Source organism: Ranitomeya imitator, chromosome 8 (assembly GCF_032444005.1).
Source record: "Ranitomeya imitator isolate aRanImi1 chromosome 8, aRanImi1.pri, whole genome shotgun sequence".
NCBI classification, from domain to species: domain Eukaryota; kingdom Metazoa; phylum Chordata; class Amphibia; order Anura; family Dendrobatidae; genus Ranitomeya; species Ranitomeya imitator.
The window spans coordinates 96,671,473-96,692,789 of NC_091289.1; the positions used below are offsets into that span (position 1 = coordinate 96,671,473).

The 21,317-nt window shown below is 45.5% G+C and overlaps 1 protein-coding gene across 1 annotated transcript in view; it reads right to left on the reverse strand.

The window, feature by feature from the left end:
* The window catches only part of LRRC52 (leucine rich repeat containing 52), a 164,263-nt gene extending 146,745 nt beyond the window's left edge, over positions 1-17,518 (reverse strand). The window contains exon 1 of the mRNA XM_069737612.1: positions 16,945-17,518. Coding sequence (XP_069593713.1) covers positions 16,945-17,518 — 574 coding nt within the window. The remainder of the gene's footprint in view (positions 1-16,944) is intronic.
* Positions 17,519-21,317: the final 3,799 nt, after the last annotated feature.

The window sequence follows — 21,317 nt, forward strand, 5'->3', positions numbered from 1 at the left end:
TGCAACAGGATAATGACCCAAAAAACACAGCTAAAAACACCCAAGAATGGCTAAGAGGGGTACATTGGACTATTCTGAACTGGCCTTCTATGAGCCCTGACCTAAATCTTATTGAGCATCTTTGGAAAGAGCTGAAACATGTCGTCTGGAAAAGGCAACTTTCAAACACGAGACAACTGGAGCAGTTTGCTCTTGAGGAGTGGGACAACATACCTGTTGAGAGGTGTAAAAGTCTCATTGACAGCTACAGGAATCATTTGATTGCAGTGATTGCCTCAAAAGGTTGTGCTACAAAATATTGAGTTAAGGGTACAATCATTTCTGTCCAGGCCTATTTCATGAGTTTTATTTTTTTTAAAGCAATTCCTGACTTTATTTTAAAAAAAGTAAACATTTCAGTTTTAAATATTTTTTAAATACACAGTTTTAAATACACTTTTTAAATACACAGTTTTAAATACACTTAGAATACTGTGCACAGTTCTGGTCTCCGGTGTATAAGAAAGACATAGCTGAACTAGAGCGGGTGCAGAGAAGAGCGACCAAGGTTATTAGAGGACTGGGGGGTCTGCAATACCAAGATAGGTTATTACACTTGGGGCTATTTAGTTTGGAAAAACGAAGACTAAGGGGTGATCTTATTTTAATGTATAAATATATGAGGGGACAGTACAAAGACCTTTCTGATGATGTTTTTAATCGTAAACCTGAAACAGGGACAAGGTGGCATCCTCTGCGTTTGGAGGAAAAAAGGTTTAAGCATAATAACAGACGCGGATTCTTTACTGTAAGAGCAGTGAGACTATGGAACTCTCTGTCGTATTATGTTGTAATGAGTGATTCATTACTTAAATTTAAGAGGGGACTGGATACCTTTCTGGAAAAGTATAATGTTACAGGGTATATACACTAGATTCCTTGATAGGGCGTTGATCCAGGGAACTAGTCTGATTGCCGTATGTAGAGTCGGGAAGGAATTTTTTTCCCCAATGTGGAGCTTACTCTTTGCCACATGGGTTTTTTTTTGCCTTCCTCTGGATCAACATGTTAGGGCATGTAAGGTTAGGCTATGGGTTGAACTAGATGGACTTATAGTCTTCCTTCAACCTTAATAACTATGTAACTATGTAACTATGTATATACTGAGGGGAAAATGAGAGGTGTGAGGTGAAAATGAAAAGGTGTGAGTGCATAATCAGAGGAGTGAGGGAAAATAGTGGAGTGATCGGAAAATGACAGATGTGAGGTCAAAATGACAAGTGTTAGGGGGGAATTAGAGGAGTGAGGGAGAAAAGGAGAGATGTGAGGGGGAAAATGAGAGGCGTGATGGGAAAATGAGAGAAGTGAGGTGCTATAACTAACCACAGATATTTACTATGCACAAGTAACGCCGGGCTCTTCAGCTAGTAGCTAATAAAATACGATAATATTGACATAAAGGGTGCTCCATGCTGGAAAAAGTCTGCAACCCATAGAGCTGTGGACTCCGCTCTATATACAACTTATATCTGAGTGTGTTTCTATCTAATGTATACCCTATACTTACTGTATTTGTTTTGTCAATGTACATTGTATGTGTGCCAGGTGCAGTATATGTCCGGTGTGTGTGATTGCTCTATACAGGGTGTGAGTGCCATGTGATGTATCTGTTCAGTGAGCGGGCTCTGTACATTATTAACTATGTCCAGTGCCTGTGTGCGGTATACAGCCAGTGTGTGGTTTTGTGGAGGACCATCATACTGTATAGAGGACTGTTGAGGGGACTATCATACTATATGAGGGGTGGGATGGTCATCATACTGATTTGGGGCTGGGGATCATCAAAGTGTGTGTGTGTGGGGGCTGTGGGGACCATCATACTGTGTGGGGTGTCTTTGGGGTACTATCATACTGTGCTTGTGGTGGACATTATACTGTGTAGGGTAGCTGTGGGGGGACCATCATACAGAATTACACCTGGATTCTGCCTACTCATAAAACTGTAAGCTTTTAGCCAGGGAGAGGTATTTTAGGTTGGGGCCCTTTCAAAAGCATATGCCTTGTCAAGGCTGGTGGGCTCTCATGAATTGGCCAATTTGTGCTCTAAGTACCTTCAATTTTTAAGCATATTTTCTATATCAGTAATGCAGTTCTAATTTCATATATTCAATATTTGCATATTAAAGCATTTCAAAGTGAAACTGTATTTTCTTTGTTTTTTATTATATGGAGGTACAGGGAATTATTGTAAGGGGTCAAGGGTGATTATGATTAATATAGGCACAAGGGAATGTTAGGGACACTGTGGCTTATGCCGCTGTCCCCTGACTGCCGCGCCTCCCCCCGTGGTGGTGCAGAGATCTCCCATTCAGTGATGCCGACAAGAAGATTAGGCCACGCCCCGCAATGGGCGGGCTTACCGCCTGACTTTGCTCCAGGGGGAAATCGACGTCACATCCGTTCTCCCTGTACCCGGACCTGTTAGGCAGCCGGCAGCATGGACCCGCTCCAAGACGCGGTGAGGGACAGGATCAGCAGGGAAGGCAGCGCTTGGCTAGCAGCATTGTTAGCCGGGAGCTACTCCTTCCCTGCCATGGCGCAGGCGATGCCTCCGGATGGCCGGTGACCTTGCAGAGCCACCCGGCCTCCGGCGCTGCTTAGCCCGCCATTGCATTCAAAGAGCAGCGCGCGCACGCGCACACGTCTACTCTGGGCGCCAAACTTACTAGCACGGCTACATGGGGTGAGAAGGTGCAGGTGGGAAAAACAGGACGGTCCGCGATAGGGGAACTCACTGATTTACACCCCGCTGCCACTGAAAGTTATGGAGGGGGCCTAGTGCAGCAAGTACCGTCACACTTGCTAAGAATCGGGCAGTTACTTGCTAATAGTATGGGGGGAGTTCAGGGATCATCTTCTTCCTCTCATGATTCAGGAGCAGCAGATAGTGGCCTAGGGGTTCCACAGGGAATTAACCCATCAATTTCACTGCAAGTGGGCGAAGCAATTACTAATGCTGACAGAGGGAGGGATATGATAGCATCAGCCCAGCAAGATATAGTGTCATCTAATGCTACGGCAGGACCCGGACAACAAAATGCTTATACCCAGTCAAATGTCAGCGGTGAGTGACCTTTTCTCTCATACCCAGTCATTTTTAGTACACCTCATTCAAAAATACCTCGTGGTCAAATAGCTCCATCCCAGACAGCGACAGAACATCAGAACACCCCGGCGATATTATCGCTGTTGGTAACCGGTGTTGGTGCTCCTAATCAGGGTGCTGGTACCCCGGCTCTAAACAGCAGACAGAGTGTGGGCAACCGCTCCGCGCGCGGCTGTTCATCATCATTCTCAGAGGGCTACCGTAGAAGCAGGAATAGGCGACGCGAACGTTGCAATGGTAAGCGACATTCTCACAGATCCAGATCCAGCCGGCGCAGCAGACGATCTAGAGCCTCACGTTGGCATTTGCCATCTTCATCCGGCAGTTCATCCGGCAGGTCTCATAGGCAGGAATCTTTCCGTCACAGGTCCACACCTCCCACGGAGCGGCAGAGTACTAAGAATTCCGTGACACAAGAGCAGAGCCGTCCGGAATCGAGTGCGCAAATTGGTGAGTACCCGTTCATTGGAGCATGGTGCGGTGATAGAGTTAATGCCAATTTATCTGACACAGTAGCTAGTGCAAACATAGGGAATAGAATTTATGTGAACCCAAAATTATTACAACCAGCAGGCCCGTGCAGGCCACCTCCCCCTCCTCGCCCGGATGTTTATAAAGATGGCCTTTTCTGCGGAGTTCCTCCGCTAGGGTCCCACTTAGAGAGTAATCTCAAGGAACAAATTTGGGCGAATGAGTTCATTGACATATGGTCTCTGGTATCCACTGACCAGCACTCAATCGACAGAACGGCGCATGGGTGACATAACGTACGAACGAAAACCCAAAGTGGCTAAGACCATTAACAACTGGCTTCAAGCTTTTGCGGTTCTAGGTTGCGTTATGGGGGAAAAACACCCGGAAAGGTGCTTTGAATTATTTAATTTTCCTAGACAGCATTTACAACTCTTACAAGGCCCACGGGGGATCTGCATGGTGGAAATATGACAAAGATTTCCGGTAGCGTTTGGCCGTTAACCCGCAATTAGGTTGGGGAGCAAAAGCCACTGATTCGTGGCTTCGCCTGACGATGGCTCAGAAATATATCCAATCCTTTCCCGGGTCCACCGCGGGATCCAGCAATAGCACGGGTTCAGCGGCCATTCGCAGGCCAGGGTCATGTTGGTTATTTAACGAAGGTCATTGCAAATTCTATGGCCCTTGTAAATACAAACATGAGTGTTCAATTTGCGGAGGATCCCATTCTGCAGCAAAATTTGCACGACCTTCCCAGAAAACAAATACCGGTAAAACAAACGCCGCGGGTGAAACTCATGACGCCAGTGAACGTAAAAAGAATGGAGCCTTTGCTGGAAAATACCCCAATAAATCGGCTGCGTCGCAACTCCTTTTCGGTTTTTCCTTTGGGTTTTTCATTCCATTTAATTTGTCCCATGAACCATAGTCAGCTCCGAACGTAAAATCAGCAAGGGAATTGCTCGACATATTATTTGATATATTAAACAAAGAAATTATATTGGGGCGTTTTCAGAGCCCTCCCATTTTCCAATTTACAAGTTTTCCCCCTGGGTATAGTTCCCAAAAAGGAGCAGGGAAAATACCGGTTGATCCACCATCTGTCAGTGAATGATGGCATTCCCAGAGAGGACACCGCCGTAACATACATTTCATTTGACAAGGCCATTGAGTTAGTCAGGAAGGCCGGTCCCGGGGCCCTGATGGCCGAATCGGATATAGAATCCGCCTTCCGACTACTCCCGGTCCACCCGGACTGTCATCACTTACTGGGAGCCAAGTTTGAGGGTTTCTATTATGACACATGCCTCCCTAAGGGGTGTTCAATTTCTTGTTTTTATTTTGAAATGTTTAGCACGTTTTTAGAGTGGGTTGTACGCAAGATCAAGCGGTTACCCGCCATCACACATTATCTCGATGATTTTTTACTAGTAGGACCAGCAAATACGGAGGTTTGTTCGCAGGCCCTAGCACAGTTTAAAGACGTCATGGCGCATTTCGGCGTTCCTTTATCCCCCGAGATGACAATAGGTCCAATATCAGTAATTACTTTTCTCGGTATTGAAATTGATTCGATCGCCATGTAATTCAGGTTGCCACGGGAAAAGATTGACAAGCTATTAGAGCTCATTAACATATCTGAATATCTGTCAGGAAGGTTTCCTTATCCCAAATGCAGTCTCTACTTGGCTCGTTACATTTCGCTTGCAGGGTTATGCCAACGGGCCGGATTTTTTCTCATAGGCTGACGCTTGCCACGAGAGGCATAAAACAACCTCATCACAGGATCAGAATCACAGGGCAGCTGCGATCTGATCTGATCATATAGAAACACTTCCTCAGCACTTACAACGGGAAACCTGTTTCCAAGAAGAGGAGTGCACGAATGGTGATATAGATCTGTTTTTTGAAGCGGGTCACACTGGTTTCAGCATTCGCTTTGGTAGCCAGAAATGCCCAGACAGATGGCCCGACTCTTGGGTCAGCAAGGCTTGGAACAGGGACTCAACTCTACTTGAACTGTTCCCTGTAGCGGTCGCTATAGTAATTTGCTAGAAACCGATGGTGCTGCACACGCCACAAACTACCTGTCATCTTCTTCTCCGCCAGTCATAGTATTAATCAGGTTTATAGTTTTAAAAAGTTTGATTTTCAATGTTTGGTTCAAGGCAAGTGTTGGTACCAAGAATAATGATGTTTTAACAGATATGATAAATGGGTCTCGAATTATTGAATAACAAAAGATGCAGCACTCACACGAATCTTGCTGAAAGTAGTGTCCTTTATTCGCTTTATGCGGTGTTAGACATTATGCGGAGAGGCGGCAGGAAAGAGGAATAGGTGCGGGGGACCTATTCGGGATGTCTATCTACTTTATATGCTAAGCACCACCCGGCATTTGCGAGTATACAGACTTGTTGCTTGAAGTTTATGCCGAGACTCCTCCTATGTTGTTACTGCCTGTGAAGATTGTTACACCGAGTGCCGCTCAGTTCTCCTTCTGCTGGTCAGTAATAAATGGGTCTGTTTCGCAGGAGCAGCATGGTCTGCGGGTGCAAGAGCACCTGGAGGAACTGGAATGTCTGCATTTGATCTGAGATGTCCTGGAGACTTAATTCCCTTGATACGTTCATCGATAGCCCCATCGACCTGGAGAGCCTATGGTAAGGTGTGGGAGGAGTGGTGTCTCTTAGCAGCAGATAAACCGGTGGGGTCTTCAGATGATGCAAGGATGTAGGTGACAATGGCATTCTTATCCCGAATGCATGCCAAAGGGGTGTCAGGAGCGTTGGCGCGCAACCGGGTATCCGCATTAGATTTTCATTTCAAACTGCGGGGTTGGATGGATTCCACCAAACATTTTCTAGTCGGTCAATTATTGAAAGGCTGGCAGAGAAAAGATAATCATAGCGACAGCAGGCCCCTCATTTCCTTCAAGTTGTTAGCCAGTCTAATTAAGGCCACAAGATTCACATGGGACTCAAAATACGAAACTGCGTTTATATCAGCGGCTTTCGGCGTAGCCTTTTTCGGGGCCATGCAGGTTAGCGAGATCTTACCCCCCCGCTCTCAATAAAACAGGTGGCTTGCGACGGGAAGATATTTTAATTTGCGACAATGGCTTGAGGATTAGAATCCGTAGATCCAAGACCGATCAGGGAGAGGCACTTGGTTTCCAGTATTTGCCATTAACAAGGATATTTGCCCATTAGTGTTAATCAATAAGTACATGTTGGTTAGAAGCGACGGTGCCCAATTTTTTATTCACGAGAACGGACACCCGTTGTTGTCGGGTCAATTTTTAGCAATGTTAAAACGCACGTTGTTATTCTTGGGGCTGTCCGCAGCGGAATTTGGAACGCATTCCTTTCGGATAGGGGCGGCGACGGAAGCTTCCAGGGCTGGGTTATTTGAGTCGGACATTCAAAGAGTTGGCAGATGGAAGTCTCGCTGTTTTGCTACGTACATAAGGCCTGACTTAATGTTATAAAAAAGGGGACATACATACAGATGTAGTTTTCAAGTTTATCTAAATTTACAACTTTATTTTCCCAGATGGACTGCGGCCCAGTGTTTGGATCGTGGGTCATTCCTACATTTATTGGGCAGCTCGGCGACCTGAATTGTGCCCAGGAGGGCGATCGTTGGGTTTCACCGAGTTTGATGTGATCTGGCGCGGCACGAGAGGCCTTATGTGGTCTCAGGTTCTTCCAGAAGTAGTTTGCATCGCACGAGTGGCTTCATCCCCAACAGTGGTGGTTTTACATGCCGGAGGGAACGATTTGGCTTCATCTCCGCTTGCTGAACTGTTGACTCTCATGAGATCGGACATGGACAAATTTCCGAGCTTCTTTCCCGCAATGCGAATAGTTTGGCCAGAAGTAATTCCAAGGCTGGTATGGCGGGGTGCCAGAGACTTAAACGCCATGGAGAGATCCAGACGTACCCTGAATCAGCGAATATCGCGTTTTGTCAGGTTTAAAAAATTGTGTAGTGGTAACAGGCACCATCGTCTTGAGGGAGATAATACTGGTTTTCTTCTTCCAGATGGAGTCCATCTTAATGATGCGGGTTTAGATACTTTCCTTAACGGTCTTCATGAAGGGGTGGTTCAGGTGATTTTTTCTTTGGGGGGGTCGTAGCTTGCTGCCCGTGCTCCTCCTTGGCGGAATGGTGGAGTTTTTGGTGGTGAAGATACCTGCAGCGGGAGACCGGAAGGCAGATAATCTCCCTACACTCGATTGGTTGGCAAATATTGCCTGTGTTAAGCTGCGACCAAAAAATTTTAAGCCAAAGTAAAAGATGAAAGTTATATCAAAATCTTTCCCAATAAACTCTTATGTGTTAATGAAAATGGTGTGGTGTGACTTAATGGGAGAAGTAGATTGTGGGTCGTGGCAGTCATAAGCTAGCACAAAGGGATATCATTGCTGTATGGTGCTGTATAGCTGTAAGGAGGCACAGCCAATAATTATTATCATAAGGATGCACAAGGGGATATTATTTTTGTAGGGTGCTTTATAACTATAAGGAGGCACAGAGGAGCATTATTCCTATGATGAAGTACAGAGGAAATGTTCTAACTGTGTAGGGGCACTCAGAGGGCTCTGTTATTGTGTGGGGTACAATATGATAGTAGTATAGGGCAAAGAAAAGGCATTATTACACTTTGGTGTAGTGTTAACAGCATTATACGGTTTGTGTAGAGGTGGTAGAGTGTGAGGCGAGTCCTGGAAAGGCAGTAAAGTAAAGATGTCTGTGTGTTATATTTTACAGGGAGGAGCTATGGATCGAAGAAGAGGTCATGGTAGTCTGGACCGATAGCAAAGGAAAAGGGAAAATGAATGACAACAATCAGTGAGAACATCACTATTGAGAACCTGTACATTATAGATATATATGGTGTGCAGAGAACTGGTGTAGACCTGATGTTACCATTATATGGTCACTGTATGGTGGCGATAACAGTCCTAGTACAGTGGTTTTGTTAAATTGGTGATCCAGGCTTGAAGTTAGTCTGCAGTCATGCTGCATAACTGCACCCTTCTGAATCCTTAGGCTATGTACGCACATTGCGTATTTGCTTGCAGAAATTTCTGCAAGGTTTCTGCATCTCTTGGCAGAAAAACTCAGCAGAAAATGAGCGCGTTTTTATGCATTTTTTATACGTTTTTGCATGCATTTTTTCATGCGTTTTTGCATGCATTTTTTCATGTGTTTTTGTACATCCATAGAGCTAAATAAAGATATATTATTAAAAAAAAAGGAAAGAAAAAAAGAATTGTGATGTAATTTCCTTGTTCAACCTCTTTTTCATTCTCCATTTTGGAATTGAAGACCATAATGTCATTACATACCATGTTCAAATTTATAATGCTTACACACACAAATATAAAAAAAAAAAAAAAAAGAAATCCTGACTCAGTTGGAGTGTCAGTGGATAGTGTCCCTTGGAACCATGTCACTCCATAGGTTAAACGAGAAACTTTGTGTCCCCTTATACCTATTTTTGAGCGCCATCGCAGTGTCCCCTTCTTTGTTTCAATTGTTTTTTTAATTTGTTGCTGTTGTTATTAATTTTATTTTTATTTTATTCATATTCAGTATTAGGGTTGAGTGACTTTTATTTTTTTAGGATTGAGTCGGGTTTCGCGAAACCCGACTTTGTCAAAAGTCAGGTCGGGTGAAATCGGCCGATTACTTCGAAAAGTCGGGGGCCGACCGAAACATGAAACCCAATGCAAGTCAATGGGGAATCAAAGTCGGCAGTGAGTGGAGGACAGGAAAACACCTACAGGGCCCATTTTAATGCCAAAAACATCAATTCTTATTTCTTAAGCTTATCAATCTTAATTTACTTTAGAATAATAGTTAGGCATTGAAAACAGGGGTTCATTTGGCTAAAGTTGTGAGGGGCTAGGGCTGGCTCAAGATTTTCGTGGGCCCAGGAGACAATACGTCACGGCAGGGGAGCAGGGAGAGGTAAGTATTTAAACTTTGCAAGTGCTGCGATCCTGAGCAAGCAGGGGGGGGCCACTAGTTGGCACTAGCACAGGGCCCCTCATAGTACGGTGGTCTGTTTGACGGCGGGTGGTGCCTCCCACTGCCAGAGACACTTTTGCGTACTATGAGGGGCCCTGTGTTAGTGCCAACGAGTATGCCCCCCCACCTGATGAAGGAACCTGCACTTTCATCTGCACCTTCCTCTTTGTCCCGTGTAAGGTGATATAGTATGCGGGAAGGGGAACCTGACTTTCAGCAGGGTCAGATTGGCTGTGTAGAGTGCAAGGGGAATGTAGTGGTCTGGGACAATGTACCAGCAGACTCATCAAGCAGTGGCTGGGCAATGGGCAGGATGAGGAGGAAACACAGATATAGGCCCAAATAGAAAAGTAGGCTAAAAGCAGTTCAAAATTGGTAACAGGACTAAACAGGCGGCATAGCTTTGTTCAGTGGAGGACATCTAATGAGTGGCGCAGAGAGACTTAGTAGGCCCAAATGATAAAGTAGGCTAAATGCAGTTCAAAATTGGTAACAGGAGTACACAGGCGGCATGTTCAGTGGAGGAGGATAACTGTAATGAGTGGCTGACAACCAGACACAGGTAGTAGGCCCAAATGATAAAGTAGGCTAAATGCAGTTCAAAATTGGTAACAGGACTAAATAGGCGGCATAGCTTTGTTCAGTGGAGGACAACTGTAATGAGTGGCGCAGACTGACTTAGTAGTCCCAAAATACAAAAGTAGGCTAAAAGCAGTTCTAAATTGGTAACAGGACTAAACAGGCGGCATAGCTAGGTACTGGGGTGGGCTCCTTTGCTGAGTAGCAGACAGTGGTAGTAGGCGCAAAGTGTTAACAGGTCTAAATGGAGGCCAGGGCCCATGTATATTTTAACTAATCATCTATCATTTCAACAAATTTGTATTGGCAGTGCCATTGAAGGATTTAACAGCACAGACTACACAGTGGTGGAGCAGGGAGAGGAAAGTATTGCAAGTGGTAGAGCACTGTTCGAGCTGGGGGGGGAACACTCTCTCATGGGCAGCGGTACTGGCACAGGGCTCCTCATATTACGACAGTGTGTCTGACATTGGTTGTGCACAACCACCGTCAGAGACACTTCATTGTACTATGAGAGACCCTATGCCGTCGCCCAAGAGTGGGTACACCCACCTGGCCAGGCAAACGGCACTCGCACGGGTGCTTGCACCAGGTGGTGAACACGGCCCTGTGGGGGGAGTCAGCCCATTTAGGGAGGTATAAAAATGGCCTATGGTGGACATTCAGCAGCTGCAAAAGGCGGAATTGAAGAAGTCAGTAAGAGGAGGCGAAAAGCAATACATTCTTCAGGCAAGCTATATGTCAGCAGGAGAAGGTGGGGCAAAATAATTTGAAATCCATGATTGGTTCATTTTAATGAAGGCTAGATCATCAACATTCTGGGTAGCCAGATGTGTCCTTTTTTCGGTCAGTATTGAACCAGCAGCACTGATGACTCTTTCTGATAGCACACTAGAAGCAGGGCAGGCGAGCTCCTGTAATGCATATTCTACCAATTCAGGCCAGGTGTCTATTTTAGATGCCCAGTAATCAAAGGGGAATGACCTGTGAGGGTGAACATTGATAAGGGAGGAAAAGTAGTTCGTAACCATACTGGACAAATGCTGTCTCCTGTCACTTCGAATCGATGCAGCACTACCTGTCATGTCAGCGGTCATTTCGAAATCACTCCACATCCTGGTCATAAAACCCCTCTGTCCAACACCACTTCAGATTTGTGCACCTCTAACACCTCTGCCATGTTGCCTCCTATGGCTCGTGTGAGAACCATCACCGCCGCTGTGTGCTGGGAATGCCTGAACCAAACGGTCTACAAGAATTGCTTGTTTGGTAGCCAATATTTGCTCAAGGTTCTCATATGGCATGATATTTTGTAATTTTCCTTTATATCGTGGATCCAGGAGGCAGGCCAACCAGTATTCGTCATCGGTCATCATTTTGATAATGCGGGGGTCCCTTTTTAGGATATGCAAGGCATACTAAGCCATGTGGGCCAATGTTCCAGGTGTCAATTCACTGCTTTTGCTGTGTTGAGGAGCACTTTCTTGCAAATAAACATCACTTGTGTCCTGCAAAAACCCTGTACCTGACCTTTCAACGCCTCCAGTTTCTATTGCCCCCTGTGAAGCATCCTCCTCCCATAAATATTCATCCCCATCATCATCCTCCTCCCCCTCTTCATCCTGCTCCTCGTCCAGGAGTGTTCCCTGAGCAGACAATGGCTGACTGTCATCAAGGCTTCCCTCCTCCTCTGCTACAGACGCCAGCTCCTTAATGTGCATCAAACTTTGCATCAGCAGATGCATTAGTGGGATGCTCATGCTTATGATGGCGTCATCTGCACTTACCAGCCGTGTGGATTCCTCACAGCACTGAAGGACTCAACAGAGGTTTTGGAGCTTCTACCACTGCACACCAGACAACTCCATGTCTGCCATCCAACTGCCTGCCCGTGTATGTGTATCCTTCCACAAATTAATCACAGCACGCCTCTGTTCGCACAGCCTCTGAACCATGTGCAGTGTGGAGTTCCACTTTGTTGCAACGTCGATTATTAGGTGGTGCTGGGGAAGATTCAGCGATCGCTGATGGTTCTGCATACGGCTGGAGGGTACGGGCGACCGGCGGATGTGCGAGCAAAGTCTTCGCACCTTCAGGAGCAGGGTTGGTAACTCCGGATAATTTTTGAGGAAGCACTGCACCACCAGGTTCAAGGTGTGAGCCAGGCAAGGTATCTGTTTCAGTTCTGAAAGGGCTATGGCAGCCATAAAATTCCTTCCGTTATTACTGACTACCTTGCCTGCCTCAAGATGTACACTGCCCAGCCATGACTGAGTTTGTTGCTGCAAGTACTCGGCCAGTACTTCTGCGGTGTGTCTGTTGTCGCCCAAACACTTCATTTGTAACACAGCCTGCTGACACTTACCACTAGCTGTTCGATAATGGGACACCTCGTGTGCAACACTGGCAGCTGAGGTTGGAGTGGTCGTGCGACTGCGCTCTGTGGACGAGCTTTCGCTTCTGGAGGAGGAGGAGGAGTGGCGAATGCCTACAGCCAACTGTTTCCTAGACCATGGGCTGGGCAGAACTGTCCCACTATGGCTGTCCCCTGTGGACCCTGCATCCACCACATTAACACAGTGTGCCATGATGGACACGTAACGTCCCCTGCCATGCCTACTGGTCCATGCATCTGTGGTGAGGTGCACCTTTCTACTGAGTGCCTCAGTGCATGGACAATGCGGTCTTTGACATGCTGGTGGAAGGTTGGGATAGCTTTTCTCACAAAGAAGTGTCGACTGGGTAGGTCATAGCATGGTACTGCGTAGGCCATCAGGGCTTTGAAAGCTTTGCTTTCAACCAACCGGTAGGGCATCATCTCTAACGAGATTATGAAGAGAAGGACAGCACCACAGCAATTGTGAAAAAACAGCTCCCGTATTTATTCTGCCATCTGCAACGTTTCGGTCCGTGGACCTTTTTCAAGCACGGACCGAAACGTTGCAGATGGCAGAATAAATACGGGAGCTGTTTTTTCACAATTGCTGTGGTGCTGTCCTTCTCTTCATGTGCTTCTGGATTTACCTACTGGGATGGATCCCCTGGTGAGGACGTGCACTCTGCTGTCCATAGAGACATTGCCATTATAGGGTGCGGCTTTACTATTAATATTTGATACTCTAACGAGATTAGTCTAGCAATGTGGGCGTTCAAACCCTATGTACGCGGATGAGAGGATGAGTACTTTCTTTTCCTAACGAGAGTCTGTTGTAGGGTGAGCTGGACTGGAGAAGTGCATATGGTGGAACTAGCGGTGGTGGTGGACATGGCGGATTGAGAGAGGGTTTGTGATTGTATTCTCGATATTGGCCTACATACAGTGTTTCCAACCACTAACCTTGTGATTCCCTGACTGCTTTGTCCTTATGACGATACCTCCACATTTGCTGCTGGTGATGTCCTAACCGGTGGGCTTACAGTGAGGGAAGCAATGTAGCGTTGCTGACTACCTTCATTCTGAGCTGATACACCAACGATACGGGACGTTCGATAGTTAGTCCAGGCTTGCAAGTGCATGCTGGTTAAATGTCTAAGCATGCACGTTGTATTTAAATTTTGAAGATTCTTCCCTCTGCTAAAGGTCTTTGAGCATTTCTTACAGATAACTTTTGACTGATCATTCAGATCTTGGTTAAAAAATTGGCACACTGCACTCTTCCTACCATGGAATACCTTTTTATTCATTGCACGCTGTGCTACTTTCACCGGATGGCCACGCTGTCCTAAAACTGTTTTTGTTTTTGACAAACTTTTTTGGCCGGATACGGGCCTGCCAGATGACAGCTGTTGCGATGTAGATGGCTGCTGCCGATCATCCTCCTCCGCTTCTGAGCTACTGGCAGCGGCACCCTCTTCCCCAAATAGCTGCCAATCTGGGTCAACAACTGGGTCATCTATCACCTCCTCTTCCATGTCATGTGCACCTTCCTCTGTGTCACCGTGTAAAGTGCTATAGCGTTCGGGACGGGGCACCATAGTCTCATCAGGGTCAGATTCTGGCTCAGTACACTGTGAGTGCAATGTAGTGATCAGAGTCAATGGAACAGCATAATAATCTAGCTGTGGCTGTGCATCAGTGCACTCCATGTCCAATTCATCTTGTAATGGGCTGTTAGCAATTTCCCTTTCTACCCCAGGCACGGTATGTGTAAAGAGCTCCATGGAGTAAATTGTAGTGTCGCCTGCCGCATCCTTCCCTTTTGGTTTGGGTGAAGGACACAATGAAGCAACTTGTTCCTGACCTGGAGCATCCACTGACAACTCGCTGCTTTTATATTTGGAACTTTCTGAAGAGGAGGCGAAAGAGCTAGAGGCTGAGTCAGCAAGGAAAGCCAAAACTTTTTCCTGCTGCTCCGGCTTTAAAAGTGGTTTTCCTACTCCCAGATAAGGGAGCCTTCAAGGCCTTGTGTAGCCAGATGATGATGCTGGCTCAACACCTCGAGCCTTAGGTGCTATTTTGCTTTTCCCACTACCACCAATGCTCCACCACCACCAGTACCAGCTGGCAATGACCACCCATGGCCTCTTCCACCAGACTTCCTTATTTTTGGGAAAATCAAACCAAAATAACAACCGTTATATGGTACTGTAAAACAAGGTAGAAGGTGTATATAAACTTGTTGAGAATTTAAATCTCCCTTTTTTTTGGGGAGACTGAACCAAAACTCAAGCCCATTGTATAACACTACACAATGTAAGTGGCAGAATGTGGCTGGCTGATATATGACAAACTAACAGAAATAACGTAGATCCACTGTTGAATGGAAATAAAACTTAACAAGGCAACTGAATGGTCCCAATATGCATAAACCACATGCAAAACGACACAGAGAATCGTAAAAGGTATGTACCTGTACGCCAGAACAATGTTAATGTGCCTAAGATCTAAAAAGAATGGTACTCGAAGAGCTTAAATAAGCATGGTGCCAAGGTCTATGACCACAGAAGGGATGGTACACAGAAGCCAAAATGAACGATGCGTCAGAATAAATTTCCGCAGCCTGGTGGATTGCCAGGCTGTGGTAATTTAGTTTTGTTTCCATTCAACAGTGTCTATCTATCGAACGATGCGTCAGAATAAATTACCGCAGCCTGGTGGATTACCAGGCTGCGGTAATTTAGTTTTGTTTCAATTCAACAGTGTCTATCTATCACTCTAACCCAGGGGGTTTTATTGGCTATTTATATATCAATGTACGAGGTCTTATTTATTTTCATCATATTCCTATTATTGTGTGAATTTTCATGAAAGACGTGCACGTTTTTTGACCTTTATTATTGTGGCGGGATCATCTTTGGGATTTTCGTGATACATAGCTTTTAAATGTTTTTATATTCATTGCATCAATGAAATGCAATATATATATTTATTTAGTTGGTGTGCATTGTTTTGAGTGGTTCCCTTTTTTCTCTTTTGTTCGGTCATTATGGGACTTGTCCCGTTCTCTTTCTGCACTCCAGGACTTTTTCCATGTGGGGAATGACTGTGTGTGTTTTGGAGATGTCAGTGTTTGTCAAACTAATCATTATACTGTGTATTTTCACAGCTCTTTCTACCAACCATACAGATCATAAAGCACGCAAAAAGATTTGGCTTTCAAAATTGGATGAGTTTTTAGGTGATGACTCGTGTGGTTTTAAGTACAAGAGAAATGTATGAATCGGTTACTAAGCTCAAATACCTCCTTAACAAAAAGACACGCCTATGGTGGAACAAAGTGTTCTTAGATTGCTATTTAGCAAGAGGGCTAATACCTCAGGGCCTCAATGTGCAAGTGTTCCCGTATTCATAAAAAACAAAATGGGAGGTTTAGTCCTCCAATTTTTCTTAGGGATTATATGGGACTACTCATTAAATCCAATACAATATCAATGCAGGAGGTGAAGTTAGAGATTAAAACCTTGCAGGATAAGTTAACTACTGATGCTACAGTATATACCTTGGATTTCTCTGTTATTACAGTAGAGCTACAGATTAATCTTGACCATTTTTTGCTACTGAAGAGCTGAGGTAAATTTTAAGGATTACCTTCCCAACAACTTATTTACAGTGGGGTAAAATTATTACATTTAATAATTACATTAAAAATAATTCAAAGAAGATATTATATGTTAAAGTCAACCTGTCAGCTGCTAATGCTGCCTTAACCAGTCACTACGAATCAGACATTGGCTCTATCTTATCAGCCAGGTATGTTTTATTCCAAAAAACACCATGGTGTATCAGAGAAAACATACTGAAAGTCCAAGAGGCCATCTCGTATTAGTATTTAACATCTTCACCTTGCTTCTCTCTGCTTGGGTGACAGGCCTCATACATGTTTGTATAGGAAGAGACCTATCACTCAAGGTAAGAGGGGCTGTGAGAAGCCACAGGGAAACACACTCTTGAAGTAGCTAGCCAAGCAGATTGACTTGTAAATGTATGTTTTCTCTGAATCGCCACATGACTTACAATTAAAACTTACAAGACTGAAATGATAGCGTCTGACACTGATTCATGCAGTTTGTGGTTTGGGCAGCATGAATTAGCTGTGTCAGGTTCACTTTAACATGAAAATGCATTATACAGATATATATATATATATATATATATGTATATATATATATATATATATATATATACATATATATATATATATATATAAGAAGTTTGCAAACATTTCTTTGGCCCAGTTGTGTCTTTTTACCTTTCTCCGGCTCACCTGTGAAGTAAATATCACTCTCTGTGACCCACTTAAGGAAGTCTTTCATAGGACAATAGCAGTCCCAGGGGTTGGAGCTGAGGCCTAATGTTCGTAGACTCGGTAGTTCACTAACTGTCGTGACATCTAAGTAAGTCAGCGCTGTTCGACTTAGATCCAACTGACGGAGTCCTGTGTTGTTGGCAAAGGCATCTTTTTCAATCTCCTCCAAGTTGGGGTTGTCTGAGAGGTTTAAGACAACCAGACTTGTCAAAAGATAGAAAGTGCCTGTTGTAATTTTGGAAATGTTGTTGTGACTTAGATCCAGATAAACCAATGGCAATGCAATGAAGGTGGCTTCCAAAGAGTCTCCTAAAATATTGTGGCTACAATCCAGGTACACCAAATCAATTAACAGGTTAAGATCCATTGATGGAAGGTAGGTCAGATTGTTATGAGTTAGAATCAGCTGTCTGGTATCCATTGGGATGCCAGAAGGGAATTCTTCAAGTTGTCTATCAGTGCAGTTCACTAAAAGATGTTCACAGCTGCATTCCCTTGGACAGCATCGGCCACTCTCTAATATAGAGACCATTGTAATAAAAAAAAGAAACTTCTGTCCGCAACTTTGTGACCTCTGAATGTAAATGCTTTTTTCATCCATGAAAATGATTTGTCCAGAAGATCTTCTCCTCCAAGATAAGTAGGGAAACAGAAGCATAACTATCTTCACAAGGACCGGCCCTATTAGCACAGTCCCCTATCACGGCAATTGATCGTAAGGCTGCAGTCATGTCACGTAACATGCACGCCTCTCTTACCATGTGTATTGTCTATCGTAACTATTCGCTGTTCTCTTATTCAGAGTGTCACGTTGCTCTCATTCTTGAAGTCTCATTGACAGCCTATTTTCACTGTCTGGCTGTGAAAGTGCTGCTGCTACCATTAAGCCTCTTTGAACTTGAAAGTGAAGCAGATGGTTAAATATCTGGCTCGGACACAGAGGAGGACACATCTAGTCTCAGTGGTTGCCAGTCGACACCTTGGTGACGTCAGCGGCTGTTCCAAGACTGGTTGCTGGTTACATGAATGTGTGCATCATGGAGCAGTGTGCATGCTTGTCATTCATGATGTGAGGAAACACATCAACACTGTTGTAAAGCATTCTAATAAGGATGTAGCTGATTAGCTGGAAACACAGCAGTGTCCTCTGTGCTGTTGCTCTGTGTAGCCTAGTGCTTTTGTTTGTGGTTCATACTGTAGTATACTGTACATTCGTTGTGGCATTATTGCATATTTCAATAACATAAACTATATGTAACACATTATTGTGTTACCTTTACACAAATTACATATGGATCGCCCCCAGACGCAGGGCCGTGGGTTACTCGGTACCGGTCCTCTGCTGTGTCAGTTCTGGGGATGTCACGGTGGCTGGACCCGGTCCGTGACCCTGCTAAGGGGCGCCCAATGAAAGGTGATAGGAGTCTGTCAAGGTTTCGTGACGCAACCTGTGGTATTCGGTCAGGGTGACCGACGCTGCTTGGGGTCCACTAGGGTGATGTAATGGCAGCTAAATGGTATACCTTCCCACAGGTGAAGTATGTCCCCAGGGCTTCCCAGTAAGGTGGATGGTGATGGTGTGAGGTGCAGGCGATAACGAGGGCACAGGATTGCAGTCTCTTTACCTCTTTACTGAAGACTTCAGGATCCTCAATTCAGAGCACGATTAACAGGGCTGTCGGAGACCGGCCGGTCCGATGGCACATCCAGAGTTCCCCTTGCAGGTGGAAATCATTGCCTACCAATAGCGCCTGTGTCTTGTAGTGCTACCCTGCTGAGCATTCGGTATAGTCCTCACAACTTCTGTTCTAGTTCGTTCGTTCTTTCTAGTTCTTTCTCTTTCTCTTTCTTCCTATTTCATTCCAGATGTTACTAGTTTCTCGTCCCCCAGGTATGTTATGGCTAGGATGCACCCGTATGATGGAAAGGCTCGGAGCTCTTCCGGAACCTCTTTCTTAGGATACCGCCGCAAGGTAGTGCAGGCACGGTGTAATGTTCTGTTCGCTAGGTACCTGCCAGGTTCCCACGCCTGACAGGGACCCCCCTGAATCTTCTCCCTGCAGCACCCCCTGCCACGAGGTGCTGCCTGAATCCAACCCAGTCAGCTTCTGATCTAACTTCCTATCCAACCCCTAGTTTTACCAGTGTGAGGAGTGGCCCAATAAATAAAGCCTTTTTCTCCCCCTAGTGGCCGGAGTGTGAAGTGTAATGTGTGCTGGTGATACCTGGTCAGAGAACTCCTTTAGTGCCATCAGACGTACCATCACTCCCCTTAGTGGCAGAGCGACGTTACTGCAACGACCAGATCTCTGGGGCGCTGCACTCCCCCCCGGTTAAATCCAGTACTCCTGGACTGGGAAGAAGAACAACAATACATGTTAGCAAAAGACATACTAAATTTTGGAATGCTTGAAACAAGTAAATAGAACAATGCTTCCCTTTATGGGAGGTGAGGACACTTGAACGTTACAAACAAAACAAGGTTAAATATTGTTAAATATCATTCTGACTATAAATAACTTCTGGTACCCTTCCGGGTATTCTACTAAGTGCAAATTCCGAACAATAATTTAACTTTTCCTTTAAGGGCGTATAAGCTGAACCCACTAAAGGCCTACTATAAAGTACTATAAGATAACTCAACTTTTTCTTTTCTTTCTAGCTTCACCAATGCAGGACCGCCTAGCTCCTTGGCTGGGCCTACTGTCATTGCTCATAGAATGTAAGTCCGCAAGGACAGGGTCCTCTCCCCCCTGTACCAGTCTGTCAATGTAAACCTGCTTACTGTAATCGATATCTATAACCCTGTATGTAACTCCTTTCTCATGTACAGCACCATGGAATTAATGGTGCTATATAAATAAATAATAATAATAATTGTCTTTCTATCAGCAACCAATTATCGTTCTATGGTTCTCAGGAGGACTCTCTCTCTAACCCCTATGGGTTCACTTTCAATCTTTCCTGTCCTCAATCTCTAGTAACATTATCAAACTTTTCTGAATCACAACATTATTAACATTTCAACTTTTCTTTTCTTAAGGCAACATTATAACTTAGTGCAACATGTGAACATTCCCTTTAAGAGGGAACCAAGTCTCTTTGAGGTAGCGCAGATTCTCTCTGTCTGCAAGTCCATTGAAAGCAAGACCTTCTGTGCTGTATTCAAGCAGTCTCTTCGCAAAGTCTTCTTTCGATGTAAAACCAGTAGAGGGCGCCTTTAATAAGGCGCGAACTATATACAAACACAGTTTTGGAATCATTCACTGTTCATGATCTGGCAGTCTTTTAGAAACAATGATGAACAAACAAAAGGAAGAGGGATCCCGGGTAAACAAAAGGATCCCTAGGAGTTAACCCTGGAAGGGTTTAAGTAGAAAGGGGTAAGGAAAGCAAAGAGTTAACTATATGTAGGTCACATGGTCCCCTCTGTACAAGTTTCGGAGTGGAGGTACACTGCGGGACTGGGGTTCCACGTTGCAGCTAGTCACAAAGACTTCAGTCAGTAATCCTGGCTCTAATATGAAGCCACAACCCCTCCCCCGGTGGAAGGCCAGCACAATCCCCTGTTTCACCAAACTCTCAGGGCAGCAATTGACGATGGGCACCCGTTCCTCCGATTGGACAGTCTGCTCCATTCGTTCCCGGTCTTTCCATTGTGAAATCAAGCTTCGCCTATACTGGTCCCAGGTGAGCCTGATGACGTAGGAGCCCTCCTGTCGGGACCCGTCTGTTTGGAATCGGGGAGCATTCCACTCAAAGACCACCCCCCTGGGGCTCATGTCTATCGGTGTACCCAGAGGTGTTGGAGGCGGGGGCAGGATCCCCTTCATGGCGTAAAGGGCTGCCACTACAAACACGGTGGTGGGAGACCAGTCATCAATGGGTTGGGGAGTGGTCACTGGAGCTGGATCGGTCGGTGGGGCAGGGTCGCTTTTGGTACCTGCGTCTGATGTGGTTCCACCGATGTCGGTCGGCTCCGCTGATGAGGACGCTGGAGTCCGCTGCGGCCCTGACCACGGCCCCCCTTATGCGATCTTCCAGCACAACTCCGACTTCCATTCCCTCGCCTTCGCCGACCCTCCGTCCGGAGTCGGGTGGTTCAATGTCTCCTCTGGCAACTCCAGGGAGTCCAGATCCCCCAGTGACGGCAAGTCCTGACTCGGCTCCGGTGCGCTGAGTGTTGTGAACTCCGCTCTTGGGCTCCCTCCGGTGGTTGTAAGTGGCACTTTTGTGAGTTCTGCTCCTGGGCTCCCTCCGGTGGTTTTAAGTGGTATGGCTGCTCCTTGGATTTAGCAGTCTGCAGCTGCTTCCACTGATTGTCTTTCTGC